Source organism: Bombus fervidus, chromosome 12 (assembly GCF_041682495.2).
Source record: "Bombus fervidus isolate BK054 chromosome 12, iyBomFerv1, whole genome shotgun sequence".
Taxonomy (NCBI): Eukaryota; Metazoa; Arthropoda; class Insecta; order Hymenoptera; family Apidae; genus Bombus; species Bombus fervidus.
Genome location: NC_091528.1, coordinates 7,222,248 through 7,249,202, shown reverse-complemented (window position 1 = coordinate 7,249,202; position 26,955 = coordinate 7,222,248). Strand labels below are relative to the sequence as shown.

Below are 26,955 nucleotides of genomic sequence, written 5' to 3'. Positions count from 1 at the left end.
AATAGAAGAACCAATAGGGAATAAAGCGGGAAGTACAGAGATAATTCGAAAGTGGAACAGACGGTTGTATTGAGCATGTATCGCGAAAGAGTAGATCGCCGCGACTGCGGCCGAAGATAATAGAATTGTACGGCCGGTATTAACACGAGGATATTATGTATTCGGTGAGCGGCGAGAAACGTATGTTGGAGGGAAGAGAAAGAGGGTTCCATTAGAGTAGCAGCCATAGGCATAACAACCTCGATAAAGTTAAGCCCGTGAGTGTTCGCTTTCAGTACGCAACGAGACATCTTTTGGTGCAGTTCTCGCAACTAGATCCTCTGCTGATTCATAGTGCATCCGTCAACGTTGTCTTTCTCAAATACACCACACCAACAATTATTTTTCACAGTGATAGAATATACAGTAGAAGGAAAAGATAGAAAGCTGAACAGGATGAATGAGAGAGATCTACAGTTGGCTAGAGCAATGGTGGATCTGGAGTTGGATGAAAATGCTCCGAAAAAAACGATTGTCATCAAGATGCACGATAAACAGCAAACGTTCAGGTAGTGTTCGTATCAATATCTTGTTAAACTAACCAATTAATATTCTGTTAAAATAATGGACGCAAGATTAAAGTCGAGAAATAGTTTGATTATAAATTACGATTATGTGTTGATTGGTGAACTTTAATCGATTCAAGAACGATCTATAATTTAAGATCGATAGGTTGTTCCAATTATGGAATATCATTTAAATTTCATGAATCGTGTGCGAATCTACGTCATCTATTATAATGTGCGTTGTTTGTTACACGTATTAACTCGCGTATCGTAATAGTATTTGATCTTTGTCGCGTGTATAATTAATAGAACCGGCTGGCCGAAAATAAATTGGCACTCACGTCTATCGGACTCGCAAGGAGCGCATCTGTGGAAGAGTGTTAAAAATAAGAGACACGCTCATTGATTGTGAGGTACGGCCGTGACATCCATGGACACGAAATTTCTTTACAGTTGGTGTAAAAGTCAAGGCCAAAGAATACTCAAACCCGCTACGGTATCGATTAATTTGTATTAAGCGTTAGGTCACAATGTGGGATTGACTTTATTTTCAAAATGTTATAGTGGTGTAATGCTCAGCATTCTTACCTCTCAAGCAATTGATTCGGGTTCGATTCCTGACCGTCGCCCATGATTTATTTTTTCCTTTCTTCTTCCAGTATTATTATTCAAACGAAATCCGTACGAGAAACTCGTGATAACCACCACCCATATTTTTCTACCTTTTGAAAGAATACTAGGTCAATATTCAATGAATACGTTCAGCCAACTTCAAAATTGTCTTTTTATTTGGTTTTAGATTTTTATTTAGTTTTTATTTTGTTTCTAAAGATTTTGTGATTTTGAACATTTAAAAAATGGTGGCCTTTATAAATAAACTGAGGACTTCAATACAAATTTATATTTGTATTATTATTATACAATTAAAGAAATGAGACTCAATCAGAGGTTTATTTCACTTACTAAATATTGTATAGTTTACTTTGAATATACTTTTGTACACACTCTCAGATATATGCATGAATATCCTCGCTCCAATTACGAGGCTAACTATAATATTATACAATATTATCCCGCTTAAATATTGGTTTATTGGTTTTCCATGAAAATTTGTAAATTTAGATCTAATTATCCTCATTTCGAATATTTCATATTAACATACATCCTTTTAATCATTAACTGGCTTTAAAATCAGAAAACTAATAAAAGTAGACTTATTATACCTTTTATCTGTGATCTTCAAATATGACAAAAAAATCATAACAAAGATGTTTATCTTCTATCAAAGATCTTAATTTCTTTTCTTTTTTTTTATAATCCTAATATTTTCTACGTACTACAAGCTTAGATCGAAACCCTTCACAGAAATGAATTAATCGATCTAGGCCAAGGCCGGAAACGGACCTTGCTATTTTTATTTGTAACAACGCTCTCTATTTTGGAATAGTGCATACAATGGAAAGCTACATATAAATGCACGCACATCGTGATCGTAATATTAGAATTATCATATTATTGATATCCAATTAATGTCTAACTAGCGCTTAATCAATAGTTTATCAACAAATGATATACACACTTGTTAATGATCCACAGCCTAATTTCAAACACTAATGAGATCTCTATATTATTAACAGACGGAGTGAATAAGATAAATCATTTTTATATCTATTTTAATATTAATGTTTCTAACTTTCCTTGTATGTATACATTATTTACTTATTGTTCTCGTACAAATACAAAATTTCTATGATTCAGTTTTGAAACAGCTGACACTGAAAGTTCTTCAAAATGTTAAGAATTTCATACATGTTACTTGACTAATCTATTCTTCGCTGATATCTAACCATTTCTCTTTCTCTTGAAGCAACACGCGGTGCGAGTTAACAGTCGATTACTTGGAGGCAGTGGAACCGCGAAGGTAACGCAGATTTCTACTTTTTAACATTCTTGTCCTTGTAACTAGCGCCATCAGCATGACAAAAGAGTCCTTGTATGATCTTTTGTGTTTTTTGTGTTCTGTAATATCTTAAACGAGATATATGTGTAACGCACCGTTTATGCACAGTGATGTGCAAAAGTTTTCGGCCAGACAGATTTTTCACTTTATATTCCAAAAGCAATATTTTAAAATCTGCTAGAGTCCAAATGGGTCCAATATCTGTCAGCAAAAAGATTAAGAAACATAATTAATATTATTTTACTATATATATGTATTGGTATTCTATTTACTCACCATGTCTTTATACGAAATATTAATCAATATTCTTTTATATATTGCTTTTGCAATATAAAATAAAAAATTTATCCCATCTGAAACTCATATCATGACATTGTATACGTTTACAATGTTTGAGTTTTTGCTTGGTATGTACGTCCATTCCTCTTGTTCCTGTTTTCGTAAAGAAGCAAGCTTTCTCGTAACACACACGAGAACGCTTCCTAATCCGAGTTGCTTCCCTTCCTCCTTCAGCATTCTGCACGATGTTACTTCAATATTTCTATAATTTAATGCATGGAATTTGTTTCGTCTGTTATTGTACATGTGCTTTCTAATTAGTTCTAGATTAGTTTTAGATACGTTATAGTAGTTTCTTCATCGAATTGTTCATGTCTGTTTGTTTGCTAAATACGATCACTTTATTTGCTAAATACTCGGAAGCATAGTGTAGCTTTTCATAACTGGCGTGACCGTTTTAAAAAAGAAACTAGCTTTCGATCGACCGAATGTTGTAAATTAACCTTGAGCCTTAGAAGGAACTTTCTCGCAGTACAATTGACACGCGCTGAGGATACTGGTTTCCAAGCGTTCGAGAACAAGTTAGTCCTGTCGGATCAAGAAAGTTAATCCAATTCACAGTCGTTCTAGCTACTTTCATTTACAATCATCGACGTCAAACTGGTTCAAAGATCATATTCCTCGTTACGATTCCTCGTTATAAAACAACGTTTAATCAACTAGAAACAATAGTTTTACGTAAAGAGTTTCACCTTTATTTAGAATAGGTGAACATTTAATTAACGCTTAAATGCATTGTATTATTATTTCATAATATACATATGTATATTTCTTAATATTATTATAATAGCTATTATAATAGTTGATGCAAATTAATTCTTTGTGTTATTATAGTAACTGTTATATTATAATAGTTGATGGGACTGTGAATCACCTATTGAAAAAAGAAAAAGTTGCCAATATTTTTAACCATCTCATGATACAAACATGAGAATATACATTTACGTACTACGTTTTACAAAATCAGCAAATATTTAATAGCCTGTAATATCTCACAAATGTCGACTAAAAAATGTTGATTAAATAATGCTCCTGCTTTTATGTAAAAAGTTATTCAAAGAATGTGAATGATTACTACGTAACTTATCCAAGCATGGTAACTTGCATACAGGATCGGGATCGCGGTCGATCTGCCTATATTTGTCGATATTCTACTATCATTTTCAAGATCATAATGTCATTATCGCCATTCGGCGATAATAGTTCTTCTTCGTCAGTTTATGTGTACTTGAGTAACTAAACGATGATTTCCTTTACTCCATAATTATAATAAAGTTTTATAGAAAAACAAATCGACTAGTAGCTAATTATCGGTAACTTTTATTAGCGATAGATGATAAACCTATATCTTATTCGGCGAGGTTATCGCTCTGTAAAGATTTTTCACATCGTACACCAAGTAAAAAGATACCCAAAAAGCAGGTCGACAATTTTGTTGCAAAAAAAAAAAAAAAAAAATACAGATTCATCTCACTTATTCTTAGTTTATCTCGTATAATTCAATTAATATCATTAGTGAAATGTTGAAAATTACGTGTCACGAATTAGTATTGCCAATTGATTTTCTTAGATAATTGGAACAAGCCTAGTAATAATCGTATTTATTGGAAAATTATGACGTCTATAATCTACTATATGACTTGTCAATTTACTAATATTATTAATTACTCAATTATTGTGCAAGATTTAATCCAACAGAATAATCTCGATCATCGTTTAACGTAATATAATCACACAAAAACTCCTAACAAAATTATGAAAGTCCATCGAATGATCTTTGATAACATACTAAAATAAGCGAACGTTTATAAAATAAGCATGAGATCTGATAAGACTAACAATAAGCCTATTGCCAGATTGGAAGCTTTGTTCATTAGCTAGATAAAAATACTCGTGATTAGGTTAGATTCTTTAACCTGTTCACTGTTGTTAGTTCGGTTGTTGCCTAACATTTACAGAAACTTTCATAATTATGAAATTAAAAATTGCAATATGACTTCATTTGTTGGAACATAATTCTAGTCAGTCCTTAGATGATTGAATTTCTACCGATTGAATTCGTTTATCTGAACATGAACTATTACTATATTACTCAGATTATACGAACTAATTATCTTAGTAAAGACAAAAACAATTTCAGTTAGGTCAGTATTACAAATGTAAATATGACATAATTAATTTCCTATAAAAACAAAAGTACGTGTTAAAAGATAAGGTATCTCTAAATAAAGAAATTATCATTCAAATGGCGAGTTAATTCCTTTATAACGATACTTGCATTGTAATATAAAATTACGTCTTCCTTCGAGAATACGTTCGAGCTAATATGACACGACTATGACTAACTTATAGTTGCTTTGAACTTATATATCACGTGTTCAATTTGTGATAGAAAGATAAGGAAACTGAGAATAAATTTGGAGGGGATAGCGGCTTATGAATTCAGAGTCCTCAAGTCAGTCACAAATTTCAACGCACTGGTAAAGCACGCGAACACGTTCTGTTCTTATCAATGTTCGTTGGGTTATCGCTAAGGTTCCGTCTTATCATTGGAAATTTTTCTTTTTCTTTTTTGTTCAGCAAAACGCTGATCGAAAATGTACGCTGTCGGGTCGTTTCAGTATAGTGGTACCCGTTAGTGATGCAACGTAGTGGCAGTGTGCTGAGTAGGGCGGTTTTGCTCAAACGATATTCAAGTATCGATAAAATTATCAGGTATGGTACTGTTATCGGTAATAAAACAAATCCTCCAAGTTAACCGGGCTATTGCGGATAAAATTTCATGTCGAATTACCGTGATAACGACGATCAAAGTATTTTCAGTTAATCCGCAGAAGTTAATCAACGCAGATTGGTAGAATATGTTTGCATTAAACGTGGCATTAAAATATAGCAGTACGAATTTAACTGGCAAGTGTAGTGATAAAGGCTATGAAATACTGGTTAAAACTTTTTGAAAATGAAATTGACAACAGTCATCGTTTTTACTCTAAAAATTCTATTCGAATATTTTCGCTTAAAATCTGACATTAGAACATAGAAGTGATAAAAGTGATAGTAGTAAGTGTAGTAGTGATGACAGATATGAAGTATTGCTTTAAATTTTAACATTAGAACGTAGAAATATGGATTTAAATGGCAAGTGTAGCGGTAGAAATTGTCAAGTAATTTTCTTTTAAGAAAAGATTAATATGTCATTATTTTAATATATTAAATTATTTATATATAAAAAATATTGAGAGGGCATATGTATATTTCTTTAAAAATATTTTTTCAAAGATAAAAAATAAATGTTGCACTGCCCGGGAATCGAACCCGGGTCGCAAGAATGGGAATCCTGCATGATACCACTACACCAACAGTGCTTCTTGCAAAGCGTAGGTTACTTTAGCGAAGATAAGATCACGAAATTCCAAGTATTTTTATACCATTATATTTAGAAATACTAAAATTACAAAATAATTATATAAACATTAGCAATAACCTTTCATCGTTATATACGAAGAATCTTTGCTCAAGTTTATATATACTGTATTGTATATGTAAGTATGTATAAAATCTGATGTAGTAAAGTACTACATATATACAGTTGCATAAAATTTTCAATAAATACCGTTGAAATGAAAATGCATATTTTAGTGCTTGAATTTTTACGATCTTCTTACGTCATTGGCTTCATATTAGCTACCTTAGTATTTTGAGATTATATTTCGCGATTAATATAGATAAACCTTAAAACATGCAAGAATTTTTGAAAAAATACAAAATTAGAAAATACAAAAACAATCAGAAATACAATGATCAGAAGTCGAACATAACTATAAGCTCTCGCTTATACAGCAGCACATATTGAATATTAATTCTACCGTATGTCAGAGAATTGTACAGTATAATATTGAATTTATTAATTCTTATTTTTATGGTATATAAAAATTTTAATGTATATAAAATTTAAAATAAATAATCCTCCCTCATATTAAATTTTGATTTTGATTACACAGAAATTCGATTATGCGAACAATATATGTCATTTTTAGTTCTACTATATCTCAAAATTAATCCCAATTTTATTTCATTCAGTTTCATTTTTTATAACACATTTTCCCTCAATTGTAAGCGATGTCATTCGTTAAATTTGCATAATTTTCCACTTTCCTGCTCATCGTGGCAATTTAACTGGGGGAAACGCGATGATCGCTTGTACGTTCGTTTCCACTTGCTCGCCACTTTTAGCGTGTTTCTAAAAGGACGTAACCTCACTGTTAACCACAATATCATCCTCAAGCCACCAGTTTTATATTCCTCCGCGAGAAAGTATTTTATTTCATGAAATGCATAAAATAATAAGTCCGAGCATTATCTTTCTGTGGAAAGCGTTCGTCCGTTAGATCTTATTATAGAAATGTCGCAGCCAGATTTTTTCTTGAATATGTAGAGTAGTAAAGAAGATTGTATTTAACAACAAAATAACAAACCATAATTCTCTGACTCAGTATCTCACAATCCTCAATAATTTCTCTTTTTATTTTTCAAGCGATTCTATTAACTACTCAATGATTCACACAGTATAAAAGCTATATTTAAAAATGAAACTTCCAATTCTTTAAAATTTTCTCCCTTCAGTTTTCGAGTAGTTCTATTATCCACTTTATGATTCACACAGAATACTAAATAATACTAAGCACACAGAAAGCTAAATTTATAAATAAAATGAAAATGGTAACTTTTAGTATACATAGATCTCGAGTTTCTCAAACTTCTCTCTATTTGACTTTCAAATGGCACTATTACCTATTCGACGATTCACATAGAACTCTCTTTCTTGGTATGTACAGCTTTTCTACGTGACACCATAAATCTACTTTAATGTACGCGCCTCAATCGCCACAGACACACCAACATAAACAATTCAACTCCCATTCCTTCAATCCTCTGTCGTTCCTCATTTACATGAACTTTCATATCCACCAATATAATCATGGCAATCGTGCTTCATTACAGTGTTAATGAAATATCAAAATATTTTATATGTTATAAAATATTATACTTATACGCTTTCTACATAATAAGTGTTTAAATATCTTCATAAGTCACTGTATGTATCAAAAATATCTATCTTTATCTAAAGTATCTTAACAGAAAGCAACATATCGTAAAAAGCATAAATTATTATTTTTAGTCGCATATCGAGAAGAAAGTGGAAATAATGGTACAGTCGGTACGGCCCTGATGAAACGCTTGTTTCTCCACGGGACACTTCACTCTGTTTCTCGCCCCATCGGTTTTGCAACGCCGGCACTGGCGGCCGCAATAAATTTTGATCACTTTCATACCATAATTGCATTACACGCAACTGGTTTACAGTTATGCCTTACGACCTGCTTGTTACATATATTCTCGCAGAACGTACCACTGTTTATTATGCAATCGATGAAGCATCGAATGGAGCGCCTCGTATTCGCGAGAAATATTTTCTTCGCGATGGAGCTTTATTGACATATACACCGTGGGTTTAAATTCTTGTTACAAGCGAAGTCAAGGAAATTTTACAGCTCAAGATAAGACGAAAACCAAAAATAAAAAGATTGCGTTGTAGGCTTCATTTTCAAGAAAATCGAAATTGGAAGCTTACCAAGTAGTTATATGTGGATTTGCTTACTTCCAAAGTAGATCGAAATGAATGATCAACAGGAAGTTATTCTTTGTGTGAAAACAAGTGCAACATAATAAATAAATTTTTCTTTTATTTTCTCGTATCTCCTTAAATTTAAGCTCACGGTATACACATATTTTAGTCTATTCAAAATCGTCCGACAGAACAGGCGACAGAAATAAACAGTATTGTACTTACGAAGTCGACGACCGGAAGTCGACTACGGTTTTTCTTATCAAGATATAACGCCGAAGGGAAAACAATCGAGGAAAAAACAATGGACATGAGAAGAAAGGAAATTTCATTCTTGAAGACTGTCTTTCTATCTAAAGATATATAAAATTAACCATTGTAGAATTGGGTAATATGATGTGATTCTTTATTAAACAAACAATGAATAAAACTGATTGTTGAAAAGTGAAAATAGATAAAATTGATCGTTGAAAAATAAAATTAGACATCATACATACGTGTAAATATCTATTATTAATATGATAAATCAAAAATCGGATATTCTATTAGATTCTAGAAAGAATAATAGAAATAGGTCGAGTTCAATTCGATTTAGGCTGTCGAGCAGCTGTAAGGTCTCTCTTTGAAAATGAACCAGTTAATCGTTCGTTCGCCTTTCATTGTCGCTTTTACCACGATTAACTTAGTGCCGAGACATGAAAGGAACCTTTCTTCTTTCAAGCATTTCTCTTTTAACAAAGGGAGAACAAAGGGATATGTCGTGAAAAGGGTATCTAAGTGCATATGTTATCTGAAAGTTCCAGCAAAACATATGGAACGCAGGCGCAAAACAACAAGTACGTACATACGAACTCGGAATCTTTGAAAACAAATTAACTTGAGTTTCACGAGAAAATCTCACTCTGATAACAACCAATAATTAAACAAAATTAAACACATTATATACGATATACTCTTTGACTTATGTTAAATAGCAAATTGGTGAAATATCACACCCAATAATATCTTTGTTTACTAATGTAAGAAGTGCAGTTTAGAGGTTTTTTTGAACTTAAAATGATACAATCCCACTATACTACGCTGCTACTATCGCCAAAATGTTCTAATGTACTCAATACGGTCTGCTATTCGTTAGGGTCCGTTGCGAAACCGCAAGGGCCTTATTGCCAGATCAATAAAGGAAAACTCCTTTCTCCTTTTCCCGTTATTTTAAGCCTTTGTACATAATATGTAGAATATTCCAATCTGTTGTATCCTTTCCAAATATATCCAGATATATATACACACACAACAAATATACACTATACAGAATATATATATATACACTAATATAATTTATTGACAACAAACATAAAATTTTAAAGCTTTACGAAGAAACAAAATATGAATACAATGAAGTAGAATAAATGGCAATTTCGGTGATCTCCTTTCGAAAGATCCTGTTGAAAAGTTTTGGGCAAGGTTTACTGAATTTGCCACTAATAGTGACAATCCCTAATTAACAACATTCACTGAATCGTTCTGGAAATTTATTACGGATAGAAACTCAGGGAGGAAATGTACAATCATGGAATAAAATAATGAACTATTTTAGCAATTACGATCAAATATTCATCTATCTAATCAATGTTCAATGTACCGTATCACAGGTCCCTTTCATTAAAAATTTGGAAGTTACTGAAGCTTTGCAATCGCAGAATAATATTACAATAAATGTTGATGGCCACGATCGAACACACTTCCATCGCCACTTCCCCTACATGTTTTTTTATCGTGTACTGCGTATACATTCAGATAGTAGGTGCAGATTGGTGGGGACGTGTGTGAGTTAGAAAGCCGTAAGTGCCTTTCAGAGGCTGTAGCCAGCACAGTCTTGGTTGCTCAGTGAAATCGGAGCAGTCGTCGATCGAGGTACGCTCGTTATTGTATATCGTATGCACTTACGCGATCGTTTCATTCACCAAAATGAGAATTCCGGCTTCTAGGCCTCGTTTCTATACGACGCGTTCGATTTCTATCAAAATGTCTCCCTAGGAAGCACTGTTATTTGCGAACATGTATCTCAAACAAGCAAAGGCGCTCGCGCAGACATTTCTTTACTCGCGACGATACGTTTAAAAGCTAGAATTCCCGGCCTTGTAAGTATGCTTTCTCTTTTAAAAATAGTTGTGTGTAATTTCGCGATTTGAACGATCGACGAGCGACTTTGTGCGATCAAGGAAAATTATCTCGAAAAATTGACCGATTTCTCGTCGCAATCCATGTAAATTTCGATACCAAATTGGAGACAATTTAAAATAGGATATATTTGTCTGTTTGAGCGATCGATCCCTAATTGCGATTGACATAACCATCGATATCAAATTAAAGTTAGTTTGAAAAAATAAGATAAACTATAGTAGTGATCTGAAGATTCCTAATTACGACCTACGTGTATACGTAATTTTTATAATTTTTGTTACTAAAATGAGTGTTATGCATATATTTTATTTCCATATTCACATGCATCCATCTGAATATATATTTGCATAAAAGTTTGAGATCTACATATAACCTTCGATACGATAATAAATTATAAAATAAGGTATCGTATATATTGCATAATATTTGTAACATTTTTTTGCTGTTACTATACTACCAGTTTAGAAAATGGATCGTTACCAAAAAAAAAAAAAAAAAAAAATAAACTGAAGCGGACGTTTTAATAAATTGTAAATCAAAACGATGAATAATACAAATGTTTTCAACGGGCCATTAATTGCTCCTAAGTGCAATCTTTCTGAACTACGAGAAGTAGGTTCTAATCATGTTAAAATTAAGACAAGTAAGTAGAACTGAATCTTTTATGGAAATTGTGTCAAAAAAAGTTGTTGCTTATTATATTTGAAAAAATAGTCATTCGTTTGAACGTTGAAAATTGTGCAAATTGCACGTCAAGTATAAAAGATGGAGGCGAACTTACAAGCGACAAGTGGGAATTGCGCAACGCTTGCAAAGTTTCATTTGCATAAGCGTGCAAGTAATATCAACTAAACTCAATCTAACAAATTTTTTCCTTATTCTAACTCGCTCTTTGTTAAGCCTAAGCTGGCATAATAATCTTCTTCGTTGCGCAAACGAAAAAAGAAAGAAAGCGGTGCCTCATAGGGCGTTCGAAAGTGGCGCGTTAATCAAGTATCACGTGATAGGTAGTTGATTAATATTGGAGATCCGTCATGGTCGATCGCGTGTGACAAAAATCGTCAAAGGTGTGTACGACTTCGTAAAAATCACTGTAAAATTTGTACCAAACGCTATAAAACAAAGGAACATAAAAATAATTTTAAAATTATTGAGATATTAAAACTATTAAAGTGTTGAATATGTGCGTGAAACCATTAAATGTTTGATTTGTGTAAAATGTGTTACTTCGACGGGGAAATGTTTAAACTGGCAAATTATTGAAAATATGCAGTAAGATCCATGATTCAGCACAAAGTTACTAAAACTATTCGAGAAAAAGAGATGTTACATGGGTAATAAACATGGTGGGAGATAAACAGAGACGTCGAAGTGTGAGCGAAATGCTCGATTGGCGATGTGTCGTCAGGAATAAAGGGGACGATATGGACGATACATGCATGAACGCGCCTTTCCTCGAGGACTACGACAAGGATACGAAAATGCGTCGCAGGAAACGTTCCGGTACTTGGCCGTGAGTAAATTACATTACGACCCTTTGAAAGATTGGAATGGAAAAATAATTCCTTCTTGGACTGCTATAATTTAATAAAGAATGATAAATACGCGAGAATAATAAATTTAATAAAACATTGATAAATATGAGACTTAGTTTTAGGATAAAATTTGAATAGTGGTAGTGAACTAGCGATTGATTGATTGCAAACAATTTAATTACAATTAACTGATTAAAATATATAAAATAATCAATTAGGATCTGCTTAAATTGCGAAATTTTCCTATGAAGTAACATGAAATCCGGTATGGTCTAGTGGCTAGGATACCTGGCTCTCACCCAGGAGGCTCGGGTTCGATTCCCGGTACCGGAAATTTAATTTTATTTTCGACAATTTAATATTTTAATCTTAGATTTATGTAGAAGGCAAATTTTAAACTATGAAGAATTAAATTAATTAGAACAATTTTTTGTTATATATAATTATATATATAAAGCGAGCGTGAATTTTGTTGGAAAGGAAATGAAAAGTAAACCGAATGGTACAGCGCGACTATCACGAAACCTGTACATATATAGCTGTTCAATTTCGTAATTAAACTGGGACCTCGCGTAATCCGATTCCAATTCGTGCGAAACTTGAGCGAAGTTTGCTTGCTCAACATTCTTGTTAGTCAGGGACACTTCATCGCGACGCCCGTGCAAACTGACAATTTGTCCGGCGTATAAACTATACATTTTGTCGAATAATCGATGAATACGGTGTGGAAAAAGTGAAAAAGTATTAAGTAATAATTACATATACATTTACGATTACTGTGCGATATCATAAATTTTTAAGAAAAGAAATTGTAATGTATTTATCATAAATTGATAATGGAAAACAGATTACATTAACATAAATTGATTAAAAAAAATTGTGAATGACATTCACAATTTATGTTAATACAAATTTGGCTGTTAATAAAGTAATACGTTTAATATAATGTAACTGATTTAATACTCCACTCGATTATCTTTTTTGCTTCGTTTCTGTTAACTTCACATTGTCACTTTCATACTCGAAATTGCGTCAAAGTAGTTAAATAAAATCATCAGAACATAAGCGTATATCCGGTACGCAATTGATTGGTCCAGTGTTAGAGCATGCGTGGCGTACGTCAGGCGTCGCGACGCCAGCGTCGACCCGCCCGTGGCGTCAACGAGCTTCCTCTATTTATTAACTTTTATTTAGTAACAAAACGTACCTGCATCAATTCAAGCCCTTTTCTCTGATATCTGAACATACTCTGTGTGCATCATTGAGAACCTCGACGAAACAGCGTGTCTGTTTTGCAAATCGGTCAACATGGACGACGCAGAATTAAGGTAGGACTGGAGGTAGGTGTTGGTTAACCTAAATCTCGTGCGGCGACATGTGCTCGTGCCGATATCAAACATTGTTCGCTTTTTCCAATCTGTCGTTCATGTAACAGATGCTCGTGATGCAGGTGTGATAGCGTTTATCGATTAATTAACAAAAATAATCGATGCAGAAATTATAGAATTACAACGTTGCATAATTTCGTCGTTGATAAGACTACGAAAACAGGGAATTAAAGTTAAAGACGATCAAAAAGTTGTGATTTAATTGGTATAAACTGTAATCGTTCATGTAAATAAGAATTAAACTGCAGTGACTTATATATATTCTTAAAAGACGTTCTGCGAACTCAAACATTATACTCAAACTTTCCACGATCTAAATCTAAAGGAACGGGACTGTTTGTCCTAGGTTATGTCGCATGGCAACGAAGTAGATCATTCCAAGTAGAAGGATGACGTTAAGGCGGTCGGTAGGCATCATTAAGGGGGCACGCATCGCACCTCGTTTCGCACACGCGTACAAAAAGGTCGGATACCTGTTGGAATCGGCACAGTGGGAGTGTTTTCTGTTGCTCCTTTCTTTTGCGAGCGAGAACGCGTTCACGTTTCGCCAGATACATTCCATTTTTCGCAGCCTGTAGGTCGGTCACCGATGGGCCTGTCACGTAAAATAAGAAAACCAAATTTAAGAAAAGAAACTTTATTTTTTTTTTTTTTTTTGCAATACACTTCCGAGCTATAGGCGTGACTGCTCAAGACTGACTTGGATGATTTTAGGGGGAGTATTTAAATTCTTTTATTCGTGGGAGTGGGAAAGCGCTCGATCATATATTTCTGAGAACGAATAGTGACCGGATGTGATCTGATAGTCACTCATGCTAAGGTGTTTGGAATTTCGCTATCTTATCGCTTTGTTTAATCGGATTTCGTCTATGACAGCCCTATGGGCTCCCGTAAGCTTTTACACGCCAATAGCGGCCCCGTTTACAACAGTCGCATTCGGAATTTCAGAAATTCACGTTCGATGCAATCGATTACCGAACCGGACGTAGCCGTGAGCCGATCGTTTTCTCCTTTAACAGATCAGAGTCGAAGAGAGAGCCGACAACAGGTTGGGAAAGAAAATCGATCATGGTGTTTTGCAAGCTTTCCATGCACGGCGATCTGGGCCAAGCCACGATTAGGGATATGTGAGCGTTGTCGGCGAACAAAAGGGTTCTTTCTCTTTCTTTCTTTTCTTCCTTCGTTTCTCATCCAGCGTGTTCATTTTTCTTGAGACTTCTCTCTTTCTCTCTTCGAGTTTCTCAATCAATTGAGAGAAAGTTGTGTGTCGAATAGTTGGACCGAGTGAAACCGAGAGGAAAAAGTTACCTAATGATGTCCGAAAGATCCTCATAATAATTTGTAAAGATTGCTTCTCATTTTACTATTTTTTTCTTTGATTTCTAAATAATTTAGGTTCTAATGGTTCGAGTATCCGTCGTCATTTGAGGTCAATGACACAGCACTATGATCTACACGCTTATACAGAAGCGTACTATCGAAGATTCGTTGAAAGATAAGATAATATATTATAGTATAATTGGATATTATTACGTAACGTTAGTGTTAGTGTCGACAAGAACCGTGAAGTTTACGGTATACCGACGGTTCCGTGGAAAGAATCCCATAATTGTTGGCTACCTCCGATCTGATCGTCATTCTGCGTGCAGCCACCTTGGGATTCGGTCCTTTCTAAAAAGTTACTGCCTTCGAGAGAAATGTTCGCTGATATATAATGCTACGCTTGTGACTAATATCACTTCCCTTGGTCCTGAACGGTGACAGTGATGTGAAAATTTGATCGTGTTTGTGAAACAGTGAATTTCTTCGAGATCTCTCGATCTCTCGACAATATTAAGAGAGAGACGCCGATTCTATACCACATAGAATCATTGGCGTCGATTAACAAAATTGAAATAAATAATGCACGAAAGATGGTTATTGATGGTTCGTTTTTTTGAATAGGATTTTTCAACATGAGTTCGGAATTTCTTCGAGATCTCTCGATCTCTCGACAATATTAAGAGAGAGACGCCGATTCTATACCACATAGAATCATTGGCGTCGATTAACAAAATTGAAATAAATAATGCACGAAAGATGGTTATTGATGGTTCGTTTTTTTGAATAGGATTTTTCAACATGAGTTCGGAGTTAACAAATTAAAATCTTTTATCGTCGCCGCTAAATAATTCGTACATTGCTGATTTAATTATTAAAATTCATCGAAAAAGAGAAAGGTCGTGAAACTTGTTGCGAATTCTCAATTAATTGACGATTATCAGGTGCAACTGATCGGTTGATATCGCCAATCTTGAACGAGATTAACGTTCAAGGTCGAAGTAGAGATACGGAGTAGTAGTATGTTTAATTTATTTATTTGCACTCTTTAATATACACGAAGAGAATCACTGGCAAGTTAAGATGCAGAATAATGTTATGTTTAGTTAATTTAGTTGCATTGTTGAGTAACACGAAGAATATGACGCTCTGTTGAAAACTGTTGTAAGACTTCCTCAAGAAACTTTGCCTGGTCCCTATAGACCAACTCTCCGCCCCCTATTTTTCCTTTGTATTATGGTTTCTATGGGAAGGGAATCTATTCTTTCAAATCTTGTAATTGTATAGTCTCTTGGGTGTATATCCTGTGTTATTTTGTTGTTGTGTTTCCGAATCTTTTCTTTAGGTCTTTAACGAGGTCTGCATTGTAAAGTTTATAACCATAAAATCAAAACAAAGGTAGGAGATTAGGACTTTCCCAAAAAGGACAGATGTATTGTCCGAGTTCTAAACGGACGGCTATTCCAAATCCCGAACAAAATCATTTAGAACCGTTCGATTAATTTATTCATCGTACACATAATTTTGCCAGTGCTATACTGTAGATATTAAGCAAATTAGTGGAAAAGGATATGACGAGAGAGACTCGATGCAAAGCAAGAACGCGCCCTTGAGAGTAAATCTTACTATTTCTTGGTAACTCGCTTAGGGGACATCACATTAGTTTCACATTAGCCGACCTTCGGATTTTAATGACTGCATAGTTCCGCAAAACAAAGACGATTTTGCAACGTTTCAAGAATCTTCGTGTTTCCAGGTGAATGATATCCTACTGTTGCGACTAAGCTTTTACTAAGGTTTTTGCGTCGACTCTATCATGAAGAAAAATTGCTGCTATTAGCGGTTACTTGAGCCGTATCGAATGATATATCTGTTTCATCAAATGATATAACTGTTATACGCCAACTACATATTTAGAGGAACAACAGAGTGGAACACTTCTAATCCAACTGAATATTTAAACATTGTATTCTGCTCTGAATAACGTTATATGTGTATATGTATATCGATGCTAAGAATAAGGAATAAGCTAGAAAATAAGTTAAATGGACTTTCTGAGAAAGGAATTAAATTTAACGTAGAACTGATTAATTCGATAAAAGTCTTACAAAATGGCAGACCAAGTCTCGCCTTTACTGGATATTCAGTGCAATGACCATTTTCATTTTAATTGCGATGTACTTGATGTTAGGAATGAATCGATCACATCATCGGCAGACAATATTCCACGGAACAGAGTGCTCAGGTAGACACTGTTCTTTCTTCGAAGATTTATAATCATGTGTCACAGTTATGAGCGTTATGAATTAGCAATTCTACTAAGTTTCTACGTAAAGCAATTACCGTCTAATTTATTTATTATGTATATGCATTACGTCGAATTGAAAAAGGAAACAGAATATTCATGTACTCGAATATTGCATTTTAATATTTTCACATATATGTGTATATTGTATATGTCTATTTGCCAGCTTCTATTATAATATATTGGCCACTCAATTTTCAAAGATCTCATCGGTTTTTAGTTTTTAATGATATTATATAACTAACGATTTAATCACTATTTCTAGCTATTTCAATTATCATGTATCAAGTCATTCATGCAAATGTATATTTTTTCATGTGATATTTACGATTAATTCTCTGTCTTGACGTCAGTGCCCGTTTGTTAGTTCGTCAAAGATTTCATTAATAACAAAATTCCAAGATAATTAAAATATAGAAATCTCTTTTCGTTTTAAGGTGATAATAACAGAATTGTGTTATTTCTTATGGAAAGTGGAAAACAGATAGATTAGATAAGAATGGTAAAATCTTTGTAACTGTCATAACGATGACCTTAATTGTTTATTCACTCGGTCTTTTGTTTATTTGCAGGAGAACTAGAAGTCTAAATGCACCTAGTCCCATACAACAATTTGGGCCATGCGGGCGCATCATGAAGAATTCAGCAATGATCATGTGAGTACATATATAAATTTCGAAAACATGTATTAAATCATTCCATAAATAATATAATATACATATGTAACTTTAAAATGTAAAAATTTTGTCAATTCTATTGAGGAATAATATATTATTTATTTTCTGGCGCTATGCTCCACCTTTCTAGGCCTTCTTACATACCTGAATTGATAGAGTTATCAGTTTTCTTATCAGTGTTGATAGATTGTTTTGCATAACAATAGAGCGTGTAAATTCTACGCGTCAATTTTACAAATCACAATTTGTTTAATTGTCTAAAATAGTAAAATTGTTCGGTAGAAAATCCATAATCTGCAACTTGTCATTTATCGATCCATTAACAGGTTGAATGTCACGTCAGTTTTGCAATGTTTGGCCGTGGCACTACGATGAATTTTTTATTATGCGATACATATAATGTTGAAATATTATCTACAAGAGATACGTTACGGTATATAATCATCATTAATGAATTTATTTCACCGATGTCACCGGTGACCCCCTCCCCCCACTAGCGCTAAAGTGCAATTTCGCTCGATTCACTTGTTTTTTGCGATTATCAATTACCTCATATTGTTTCTTCGCGTTGCTAAATAATTGTTCTATGTTATTATGTCCGTAGACCTATCGTAAATCATAATCCATCCCTCGGTCATACTTATTGGAACCTGCATTAATCCCTAGAGAACCATTATAAGATTAGCATTTACTACTTTATTTTCAAGGCCCATAACTGTTTCCAAACAGCTTTCAGGTCAAAACGTTTCTTAGATTTAGATGGTAATGATAAAAAATTTATATCTATTGACATTTGTTCTTCTCTTTTCAAAACTTTTCTTGGTGCTCCGGTCACCGGTGACCCCTATGGGAATACCTAATCCCAAGGCATTCAACGTGTTAATATTATTAGTTACTAAATTATTGTGCAGGAACGCCCATTTAAATTCTTTTGTTGAAAAATTTCAAAAATTGCGGTGCCAAATATTGCATTATTACTTTAAAAAGTTGTTTGCCGACCAAATGCAGAATTTTCAAATATATCCTTTTATTCTATCCAATATTGAACATTGACACGGTAAAATAAAGTTGCTTCTCGACTCACTGCTACCGATTATTTCTTTTCTCATAGCTATTCATAATTCCATTTACAATTCTTCTGATTAACATAAATTTTAAACCTTATCTGATTTTAATGTTATTCGTGCTATGCATGTGAACTATATATGTATAATGTTAAACGACTTTACTGCGAAATGACTCGATAATTTAAAAGTATTTTCCTCTGCTCTTTTTTTCGTCTCGGTTAATTAGAAGGTGAGTTTACGAAGCAAAAGAGAGCGTACCAAATAAAAACTATGCTGCACGCGAGTATTTTGACCCAATTATCCGTGACAATGACTTCTTAAGCGAACCTAAACGTTGTTTTGCTAGTGTGAAGTAGAAAGCGGTTTTATAAACTCGAGAGATACGTTGTTAGCGAACAAGTTGAGAACCAAGCAGGATATCTCGATCTTCTCAAGTAATATTATGTTAACAATGTTGCTGTCATTGTGACAATCACATTATGCAACGAAAGCATCGAGAAACAACTATGCACTGCGTTTGATTCTGGATATGTTTTGTACACATCATTGTCAGAAACTTTACATAACAATATCTAGTCTCATAGATTTCATGAATTAAAATTAGTACGCACTAACATGATTATAATAATTTAATGATTACTCAACATATACAGTTTATGTGCGTAAATGGGAAAGAAGTATTAACGATTCTTTTTAGCATATCATTACTTTTGAACGTAAATGGACATGATTCGTGTGCTTAGATAAGCTTTTATTTCATGGATTTTTAATATGAAAATTGAGACGATTCATCCATTTACATACATATACAATTAGTAAGAAGGTCGATCTGTCAAAATAGTTTAACTAATAATCTTCCGTATCGATAAATCGAACGTCTAAAATTTTGTAATGATCAATTAATAATTTTTTTATAAATCTGTTTGCACGCGATATTTGTTTACTACGTCAAAATTCCAACCAATTTATTTTTTATATCTTAATAAATGCAACCAAAGACTATAAATCGTAGTTGAACTTTACGATCATTATTGAACGATTGAAATGTTAATGTGCATTAAATATTTTTGAAATTAATGAAATTTCTTGGAATAATAATGAAGTCGATGAAGTACGGTAACAAATAAAGCCGTGCACGTGTATCAGTTATTCGCGTCATTTCAAGTATTCTGCATATAAGAACGCCCCACGATGCTCTCACGTGCATACGAAAGGTCTCGTGCGCTTGCGCATCGCCCAACTGTTTACCGTTAAAATACGTAGCGCTGTGCTCGGTCCACGTTCAGTACGAGTACAACTCTCAGTGTAGTGTCACCATGGTTGGATCTATCAGGTAGGTCTGACAAACTTCATATTTTGACAGTGAATTACCAAATCAAGAATTACGTCTGTTATTGCTTTAGTCACACACATCTGTGCACACTTATCATCGGCTTTCTATCGCGAGTACTTATCAGTGAGAATTTTTTGTTCTTATGTGATTTGGCAATTAAAAGTTACACAACGAATTCGACACAGAAAAATAAAAACATTACAAGTTGACTTTAAAAATTACACAACAAACTCAGTGCAGAAAAGTGGAAAACATTAGAAGTGAATTTTCGGTTTACGACAATTGGAAATTATATGTCAAATTACATATTACATTATATATTTCTGTTGAGTAATGTGCAAGTATATTCCCTACGAAATAGTTTCTCTACATTATTTTCATTTGTATATCTTATCATTGTTTCTAAATGCTTTTAAAAAAATTGTTGACGTGGACCTTTAAGAATCGGTAGCAGTAATGAACGATATAAAACCAAGACAATGACCACGTTCGATCATAAAATATGTACATAATCGCACATTTGATCCCCGTGACCCTAATTTACTGATAAGATTTTCAATCGATTACCTTTATGTTAACACTTAGTCAACCGCGCGCCACAGCGAGCTATACGTTTCCGCCGCGCTCGGACAAGCCAACCTATACACTGTCCACTGCATATTTGCCAAGTATCCAGGTCTAATATTCATTACTTAAAAAACAAAGAAGTCTAAAAATTATTTAAGTGGTTAATTATATTTTGCAGTAATGATTTTATTTAACGATTTCGCATATTGTTTATCCAAAAGATTAAATTGAAAGTATACTTTTAAAGTATAAAATACTATAGGTAAAATTAAAAACATTAAAGATAACTAAAGATAGATAACACGACTTGAACGTGACATTACAAATTCATAATGGATTTTAATATCTTTTTACAGTGTGGTATCGTTCGATTATAACTTTATTTAGTCATAACTGATAGTGTAACTTTTTAATTAATTTTAACACCACTAAATTCGTGTATTTTATTATATACTATACTTTATAAAAGTAGAAAAATTAAATTGGCGCAATTAATTGGGAACAATTCCAGATAAACAATAACTGATAACAACAACAACAAAAATGAAAACGCGTTACTAATGTCAAAAAGGTCTCCCCGTTCGCTTACGCAGCGATGTTCTTCACAGAAGGGAGGTTTCCCTATTCGGTTGGCTAAGTGTTAGAAGGAGTTCGAGTCGCGCGCGGTAGCTCGTAAAGTATGTTAAAGAGTTCAACCCACCGTATCTTTATAGATTGACAATATTCATTAGGTATAAAAGTCCAATTCATCCTGAAACGTAAAAAATTCCTATTAATCAGAGCATAAAACTTCTACGTGAGAACTTGTCGATATTATCACTAATTACACCATGTAATGTTTAAGACTAAAGTTTTGTAATAATAAAGCCTGCAGAAGAATCTCTTGATATTTTATCGTTAAGAAGTGTTTAAGCGATCAATATTATTATGAATATCATTGCCAATATTTTGTGTCCACGATATTATTGTCAATATCATTGCCAATATTTAAGGTACTTAAATTATCCTACGTAATAGACATTACATAGTAATTATCTCAACATTATCCTTCATAAGAGACCTTCTGGACTCTAGAGAATCTTTAGATAATCCGTGTACGAATATTGTCAATACAATGTTGAAACCCTTTAATATCGGCAATAATATTGATCGTCTGAACGATCTTCCAGAATTTCATAGAATTCGATTAACAAATTTGCCGTTTATTTTATTGCAGGACCATTCAGGATCCAGCCTCTCAGAGGCTGACATGGTATAAACCGCCACTTACTGTTCTAGTCATCAAGAAGGTCCGTGATAACTCGGTATTGCCACCGTTTGTACAATTGGTCACGTGGTTAATAGAAGTAAGTATTATTCTCTCCTGTCTGACCATTTTGTATGTCTATTGTATAATTCATGCGAAAAAATTCCATCGATTCTTTGACTGTTCGATCATTATTTTTGTGCAAGTCATTGTGCATAAATTGAGATCGATGACCAGATCTACTGGACAAAGAGGAAAACTATATTCGAACGTCCGCATATATTATTTAGACGATATTATACTTTCACTTGTGTAATCGTAGTCAGACTAGTTTCTTTGCGAAGACTCTGAGCTAGTGCCTTGGTCTATCGATTTGAATCACGTGATTGCACGACTTTTTTCATACATTTATCTACGCTTAGTCACATAACTTTGTAATATATTCCTTGTAGAAGCGAGGTTACGCGTTTTCTTAATCTAATGACCAACTTATCTAAAGGCCAGCGACAATTTTTTAATTTTCTGTGTTTAAAATTCATGAAATTTTATGTTTCAATGTTTTTGTAGGAAAAACGGATGGTAGTGTTCGTTGAGGCGTCTGTTCTGGAAGATCCAACCTTAGCTAGGGACCTCAGATTTCAGGAGGTTCGAGATAGGCTACAAACATTCAGAGATGGCACGGATGATCTTCAGGTAATCATTTTTAGCCGCCATAAAACGTTTATTTTTGCTCTTATTAATTGTCAATAATTAAAATATGTTTCTATTGTATTATTTTATATTATATGTATCATTATTATATGTTTTTATTCAAGGATCGTATCGACTTCATCGTGTGCCTGGGAGGTGATGGAACTCTTTTATATGCTAGTTTATTATTTCAACAATCCGTACCACCAGTCATGGCATTTCACCTTGGGTCGTTAGGATTTCTCACGCCTTTTGAGTTCGATAATTTCCAGGAGCAAGTAACAAATGTACTAGAAGGTAAGCACGTAGAATTTCTCAACGATGTTCTCAGCGATAGCGATAATCTACGTCCTTCAATATTTCCCTGTTTTCCTCCTTGTTGATAGCGCAAGGCTTGATAATGTTTAACAAGAACGTGCAACTCTTGATATATTTTGTGCAATTATTATACATTGCTAGCAATTCTTTCACGTGGTCATTCGTTATTCACATTAAAAGCATGACAAAAAACGAAGGATTTAGAGAAATACAAAAAGTAAAATAAACGTGTTGATCATTTTATTATATTGCAATTACAGCGCTATTAACATCATATTTATGACTGGAACCATTGACATCATCGTTAAATCAACTCTCCGCCCAAGTTAGCCTAGCATTTAATATTCTTTATTTCTTCGATATATTCTTCTAAACATTTGCATAGACAAGAAACAAATCATATGAAACAATTAAGTTGCTTATTGAAAACCTATTAGCACCCGAGATCTGTGCTTGATAGTTGACAATGTGATAAAAAGCGGGTTATAAATCTGACGATCGTTTGCCTTGTCTTTAGGCCACGCGGCCTTGACCCTGAGGAGCAGGCTGAGATGCATCATCATGAGGAAAGGAGAAGAAGATAAGGAGGCGAAACCACCAACGAATTTGCTGGTGCTGAACGAGGTCGTGGTGGATCGAGGCCCGTCACCATACCTTTCGAACATCGACCTCTTCATCGACGGCAAACACGTGACCAGTGTGCAGGGTGACGGCCTGATCGTAAGCACGCCGACCGGGTCGACCGCGTACGCTGTTGCGGCTGGAGCCAGTATGATTCATCCTTCAGTACCTGCGATTATGATCACTCCGATCTGCCCTCACTCTTTGTCCTTCAGACCGATCGTTGTGCCCGCCGGCGTCGAGCTGAAGGTATTTCCGAATTTTTTTCACTATCCTACCAATATGCCAGACACCTTTTATAGTCAGCACAAGTTTCGGTACAAAAAGTCTTGAATTGCGAAAATGAATCGAAAACGTAAACTCGGAAAAATTTCGTAACCGTATAAGAATTTGATTACTAGATTGTAATTGTAGAATTCCATGAAATTTTATTTGCAATAATCTATTTTTGTTGGAAGATTCTATTCTAGAAGATTCTATCTTATTAATTGAGAGATTCTATAGAAATGTTTTGATCAGAGATTTTAGATTTTCATAGACCAGTATCATAGAATTTTTAGAATCGAGAAACTTCAAAGTGGTGATAGTCGATACTGTAGTCGTAGAGTTACGTAAATTCAGATTTGCAATTGTACAATACAAGTCGATGTTTATTATAATGTAGAGGAGGAGTCTTAATCAGAGATTTGAAGCTATCACGGTGTTGCAGAACTCTTAAAATCAGAGCTTCTGGATGTGAGCCAATTCTTGAGGGAAATGCGTTTCACCGTTTTATAATCATTGTAGCTAGGAAACTCCGATTCTAAAAATTAATGTAGTGTTAACATAATAGTATTTCCGCGTGGGTCACTAAAGGTTCCTTATCATAGTGGTGTCAGTATTTTATGACATTGCCATAGAAGGAAACTTGGTGGATATCGCCCGCATTCTCAGACCATGCGCTGCTTTGTTATCCCCTGAACAAATTTTCGAACCATTATTCCAACATACATTCTGGAGAATGTACACTACATACCATCAATTAGACTTACTAAGTTGTAACATAGATTCATCCTGTTTTTATATTCATTGCGACATATGTAACATGTGTGTAAGAACAGAATGAATTTGTCATAACCCAATACATTCTGTTGATAAAGAAAAAACAATTGTTAAAAGATATCATGCTCCATTGTTAAAGATTAACTGAAAGTTCTTTTCTATCATAGATCTCAATTTCACCGGATAGCAGGAACACCTCATGGGTATCGTTCGATGGCAGAAATAGGCAGGAACTTTTTCATGGTGATAGGTAAAGATCAATCAATTTCTGAATTTAATTTTCTGCATTTTTTCGCTGTTATTACAGATAATGGCTAACAGCAGGGACTGTAGCACAGCTTACGTCTCCTTTGATGGTCGCAATCAACAAGAGCTACGTTACGGGGACAGGTCCGTCCTACTATTAAATACTATAAGACTCTCTGTCTTTTCTTATCTTCATCAATTCTAAAAATTCGAGCTCTTCTAAAATATTGCAACTTATTACAACATCCCCTCATACATTTTCGAATTTTGTTCTTCCTTCTGAAGTACGTTTCATTTTTCAATGTTTCCATGGTTTCGGGTTCATGAAGAGAGATTTTGATTTCATGGTTTTGGTTTCAACTCGGAGAGTTTCCTTACAGCTACAACTGATTGTTTCTCAGATTTCCAGAATGTAAGTCAACTTACATAGCTGAGAGAATATGATATTTTCCTAGAAACGAGACGTTAGCTGTACTGCAAGCTGAAAGTACTATCGATACTTCATCTGCTACTACTTATCACTGTTATCATGTTTCCATATCATATATCTTTTTTTTTTTTTACATATTTTTAATATTTCTCTACTATTTTCAGTTTAAGAGTAACCACGTCCATCTACCCAGTGCCCAGCATTTGCGCTGCGGACCAAATTACCGACTGGTTCGATTCATTGGCAGAGTGTTTGCATTGGAACGTACGCAAGAAGCAGAAACACTTGGACGAACTAAGTGATTTGACTCATTCATCTAGTAATGATACCTTGGACTCTCTAGATCGCGACAGCTAGACCAGGCAAAAAAGTCACAATACACTGCCTCGACATGAAGGTTTCTAAACCAGATCCTAAAAGAACATTATGATTTATCAGTAAAGTCTGGTTTCAAAGAACTTCAATGACTCGCTGCACGATACACGAAAAGAACAAGCCTAACCTGTGTTCATTTTATGATAAGAATAGAGGAGAATGAAGTCGACTAGTAGTCCCTGAAGAAATTGAGAAATCCTACGTACCCTCTAAGCGTTATTAGTGATGCATAAATTCACGGTACACCGCAACTCAAAGCTACCAACCTAATAGTATTTGGATGCGTCGTAAAAAACAGTGAATTAGCTATGTTGCAGAATTTCGAATTCTTCAAGTTTTTACGAGATGAAGGATTATCAAGAATTTACGTATAATCTGTAATGAATGTATCGAAAAGCCGAACAAGAGTGTTTTCCTATATTTCTAACGCATAATTCTACGCTCTACGACGACGTTCTAATCCGCGAAATCATTTCGAAACGGATTTTTATTTCCTTTCTTTTTTCTTCCTTCTTTTTTTCTTCTTATTGAATTGATAGACTTTTGTTAACATAGACAATATTGAAAATAAGATTAAGAAACGCGAGGACTATTGTCGTTAGTGATACTAATAGTAAAAAATTATTTAAGTGATTATTGGAGATGTTGAATTGATTTGTAAAATAAGTATAGTGAATTATATTAATATTCCTTATAAGTAAACGATATGAAAGAAAAAGGTGTTGATTATGAAAGACATTTCACGTCACACGTATATAATTATTTATTTTTCATTAGTTTTGATGCATTTTAATAAGTCTATGTTTCCTATATGGATTCATATTCTGTTAATGTTATCAAACTGGTTCTGTTAACTGTAACAAAGAGCACATAAGCGAGAATCAACTAAAGATATTGTTGTTGATAAGTTTTGTGTTCTAACAACGAATATGATCCGGTTAAGGATCATTTTTTGTAAATGCTGAATGTACTTTTCCTATAAATGAAAATTTTTAATAAAGACATTTTTGTACTGCATATAAGGTTTACATAAATAACATCTAACATAATAATCTAAAATACTTTCAAACATTGCAAAAGATATAAACCATGATAAGAGAAACAATTTATTTTGTTCGATAAGGAGCAATACACCAAAATATAAA

The 26,955-nt window shown here is 33.9% G+C and overlaps 1 protein-coding gene and 2 non-coding genes across 10 annotated transcripts; 2 read left to right on the top strand and 1 right to left on the bottom strand.

Annotated features, from left to right (window-relative positions):
- The first annotated feature begins 345 nt into the window (after positions 1-345).
- Positions 346-26,832, top strand: LOC139993234 (NAD kinase). Of its 8 annotated transcripts, none has more exons than XM_072014768.1 (9): positions 346-548; positions 2,413-2,466; positions 17,772-17,855; positions 22,060-22,189; positions 22,657-22,782; positions 22,905-23,076; positions 23,615-23,967; positions 24,927-25,009; positions 25,600-26,832. In XM_072014768.1, exons 1-9 carry the CDS (start codon positions 436-438, stop codon positions 25,790-25,792), a joined length of 1,308 nt encoding a protein of 435 aa, XP_071870869.1. In that variant the 5' UTR covers positions 346-435; the 3' UTR covers positions 25,793-26,832. The 8 variants fall into 8 exon arrangements, with proteins under 8 accessions (XP_071870869.1, XP_071870871.1, XP_071870872.1 ...); XM_072014767.1 differs by lacking the exons at positions 346-548; positions 2,413-2,466; positions 24,927-25,009 and adding exons at positions 10,593-10,608; positions 11,552-12,164; positions 25,067-25,149; XM_072014770.1 differs by lacking the exon at positions 2,413-2,466.
- Positions 6,139-6,209, bottom strand: Trnag-ccc (transfer RNA glycine (anticodon CCC)). The gene has a single exon. It is a non-coding gene; the product is annotated as a tRNA-Gly (tRNA).
- Positions 12,448-12,519, top strand: Trnae-cuc (transfer RNA glutamic acid (anticodon CUC)). Its single transcript has one exon. It is a non-coding gene; the product is annotated as a tRNA-Glu (tRNA).
- Positions 26,833-26,955: the final 123 nt, after the last annotated feature.